The sequence below is a fragment of the Trachymyrmex septentrionalis genome, unplaced genomic scaffold (assembly GCF_001594115.1).
Source record: "Trachymyrmex septentrionalis isolate Tsep2-gDNA-1 unplaced genomic scaffold, Tsep1.0 scaffold54, whole genome shotgun sequence".
Taxonomy (NCBI): domain Eukaryota; kingdom Metazoa; phylum Arthropoda; class Insecta; order Hymenoptera; family Formicidae; genus Trachymyrmex; species Trachymyrmex septentrionalis.
Genome location: NW_017305715.1, coordinates 1,076,804 through 1,079,549, shown reverse-complemented (window position 1 = coordinate 1,079,549; position 2,746 = coordinate 1,076,804). Strand labels below are relative to the sequence as shown.

The 2,746-nt window shown below is 42.5% G+C and overlaps 1 protein-coding gene across 1 annotated transcript in view; it reads right to left on the bottom strand.

Moving 5' to 3' along the window:
- Positions 1–1,532: 1,532 nt before the first annotated feature.
- Positions 1,533–2,746, bottom strand: part of LOC108752098 — a 3,422-nt gene continuing 2,208 nt past the window's right edge. The window contains exon 5 of the mRNA XM_018492711.1: positions 1,533–1,621. Within this exon, the coding sequence (XP_018348213.1) occupies positions 1,533–1,621 (89 nt within the window). The remainder of the gene's footprint in view (positions 1,622–2,746) is intronic.

The following is a 2,746-nucleotide window of genomic DNA, read 5'->3' as shown; positions in this document are numbered from 1 at the left end:
TGTGTGTGTGTGTGTGTGTGTGTGTGTGTGTGTGTGTGTGTAAAACGAGAGTCGCAATGAGGATGTTATTTCGAATGTGGAAAATTTGAAAAGAGGAGAGAAGAATTAAAATTGCGTAGGATTATATAGTTGGAAGGAAAAAGGATTAAGGGGAATAAGGGATGATATGGGGACTGAAAATAGACCGTCGGATTCCGCAATGCTCACTATTACTCGATCATCATAGGAGGGGGTAAAGAAGAACATATATTCTAATAGCTGATGAGCGTTATGAAAGAGGAGAGGAAGGTGATCGGGGGGAGAGTAAGCATCGGTTTGAGCATTAGGCATTGAGAGTATGCGGGAAATTGAGTAATCAGGGGTGGTGATACCGGATGTGGAACAGGGAGAGGACTGGACAGGACAAGACCAGCAAAGAAATCTAGAGACAATTCGGAGACAAGGGAGTAGGATATTTCAAGCGGTGGCGATCGAGTTACAATTGGAGACTGCACGCCCGGAATCTGTTCTCGGACCGACGGCTGGATTGACAAAATTTGCTTTCGCGAAGTTATTGCGACGTTATAGCGGACACGAGCAGAGCGTCGGTGCGATCTATTAGTCCTCGCTAGGTGACGGCGACGAGGGGCGGAAGAACTGCGTGAAGGCTAAAAATTTCGTCTTTTAAAAAGGGGGATCGTACGAAAAGAGGAGTGACCCCATGTAGTAAAATAAAAAACTTATTGCTCGGAGATGGCAATATGATGAGATATAAATATATGTTAAGGTGCCCAAGAAACCGTCGGAAAAGGTGCCGTCGACCGTAGGTTGCTGTGCCTCAGGTTCGTCAGTCTTCCCCGATTAAGGAATGCCATTGATCTCTTGAAATTGATGCACTGATTCTATTGAAGAGAAGGGCTTCGAGAGTCGGATGAAGCTTATCTCAAAGGTCGCGACAACTCTCAAACTCAGCCTCTCAAAACTCAAAGAAAAATCACACCGAGGTCCGCGGAACCGCGATTTTTATCCTAATCGCCACCGATTACTCAGATTCGGATTGATAGAATAGGTTTCGTTAACTAGTAGTAGGATTTTCCTTTGCTCTTGGATTGGTCAAGATCTTGGGGGAGAAAAGAATGTTGACAGCAGTCCGTAGTGTGGAAAAGTGTCCTCCAAAATTTTACGATTTTAAAATTTATGGGAAAACGCACATGCCGTGCGTCAAGAAGGCGCGCATGCATCGTCGCCACGAGACCACCCAGAATCTATCCCTGAACGTCGCGTGCCTCTTCTTGGATTTTGTGATCACCGATTCGCGAGAATCGTCCGCGACTTGACCGTTAATCTTGGCGCCGGTCTTACGCTTTCAATACATATTTATTATTAATTTAGTCTTTCTCGGAGCGACATTCACGAGGAGACACTGGATTCCTCGTTTTAGTTTTTAGCGTAAAAAAAAAAAGAAAAGAAAAAAATTTTAGTATTTCAACGAATTTCAGATCTTTACGAAAGAAAAGAGCGTGGCAGTCTGCTGGACGTAACATATGTATTCTTTAAATTTTTATAAATAAGATTTTATTAAACTTACAATTCCAATCTTCAGGCTCAGGATCAGGCTCGTACGGCCGGAGAACGAATAGTTCTTATATCAATTCTACGAGGGCAAGTCAATAAGTTCTTACAAAATCTGTCAGAAAGCACTCACAGTGTCATGTCACATTACTTTTTGAGTAATCAACAAGTAATGATCAACAAATATCATCTTTTAGCTGATTAAATTAGCTATCAAATTTTGAGCGGAATTCATCGCGTGGTTTCATTTCTATAGACGATTAAAGCGAACCTTACCTTTGTATTTTTTGCAAAAATGGAAAAAAATGAGTTTCGTGCAGTGATTAAACATCTACATATGAAAAGTTTAACGCCGAAAGAAATCAAAGCCGAGTTGGATAATGTTCATAGCACATCTGCACCAGCGTTTGCGATTGTATACAATTAGGTGAATTAATTTAAACATGGTCGTACATCCACATGCGATGCACCTCGCTCGGGACGTTCAATTGAGGCTGCTACGCCCAAAATTATCGATAAAGCCCACGATATTGTTTTGACTGATCGACGAGTGAAAATGCGCGAGCTTGTTAAGGCCACAGGCATGTCACATGGCACAGTAATTTCAATTTTGCACTATGGACCATAAGCGCGACTGTGTGACGATTTCAAAACAATGTTTGGAGATACTTCAATGTAATCCAGATGAATTTCTGCGTCGAATCATTACTGTGGATGAAACATGGATCCATTACTTCACATCCGAGACGAAGGAACAGTCAAAACAATAGACTTCACCGGGTGAACCAGTTCCGAAGAAGGCGAACATCGTGAAGTCGGCCGGAAAGGTGATGGCCATAGTTTTTTGGGATGCACGCGGTATCGATTACCTTCTGTTGAAGCAAACGATCAATGGTGATTACTACGCAGCCTTATTGGATCGTTTCAACAACATTTTAAAGAAAAAACGTCTCCATCTGGCGAAGAAGAAAGTGCTCTTCCATCAAGACAATGCACGGGTTCACACGTGTCCGGCACCAATGGCCACATATTCAACAAATTCCACTACAAATTACTTCCCCATCCAGCATATTCGCCAAATTTAGCCCCCTGCGACTATTTCCTGTTTCCAAACCTGAAGAAATGGTTCAGAGGAAAGAAATTCACCACCAGCTCATCGCCGAAACAGAGGCTTATTTTGAAAGGTTTGACAAAT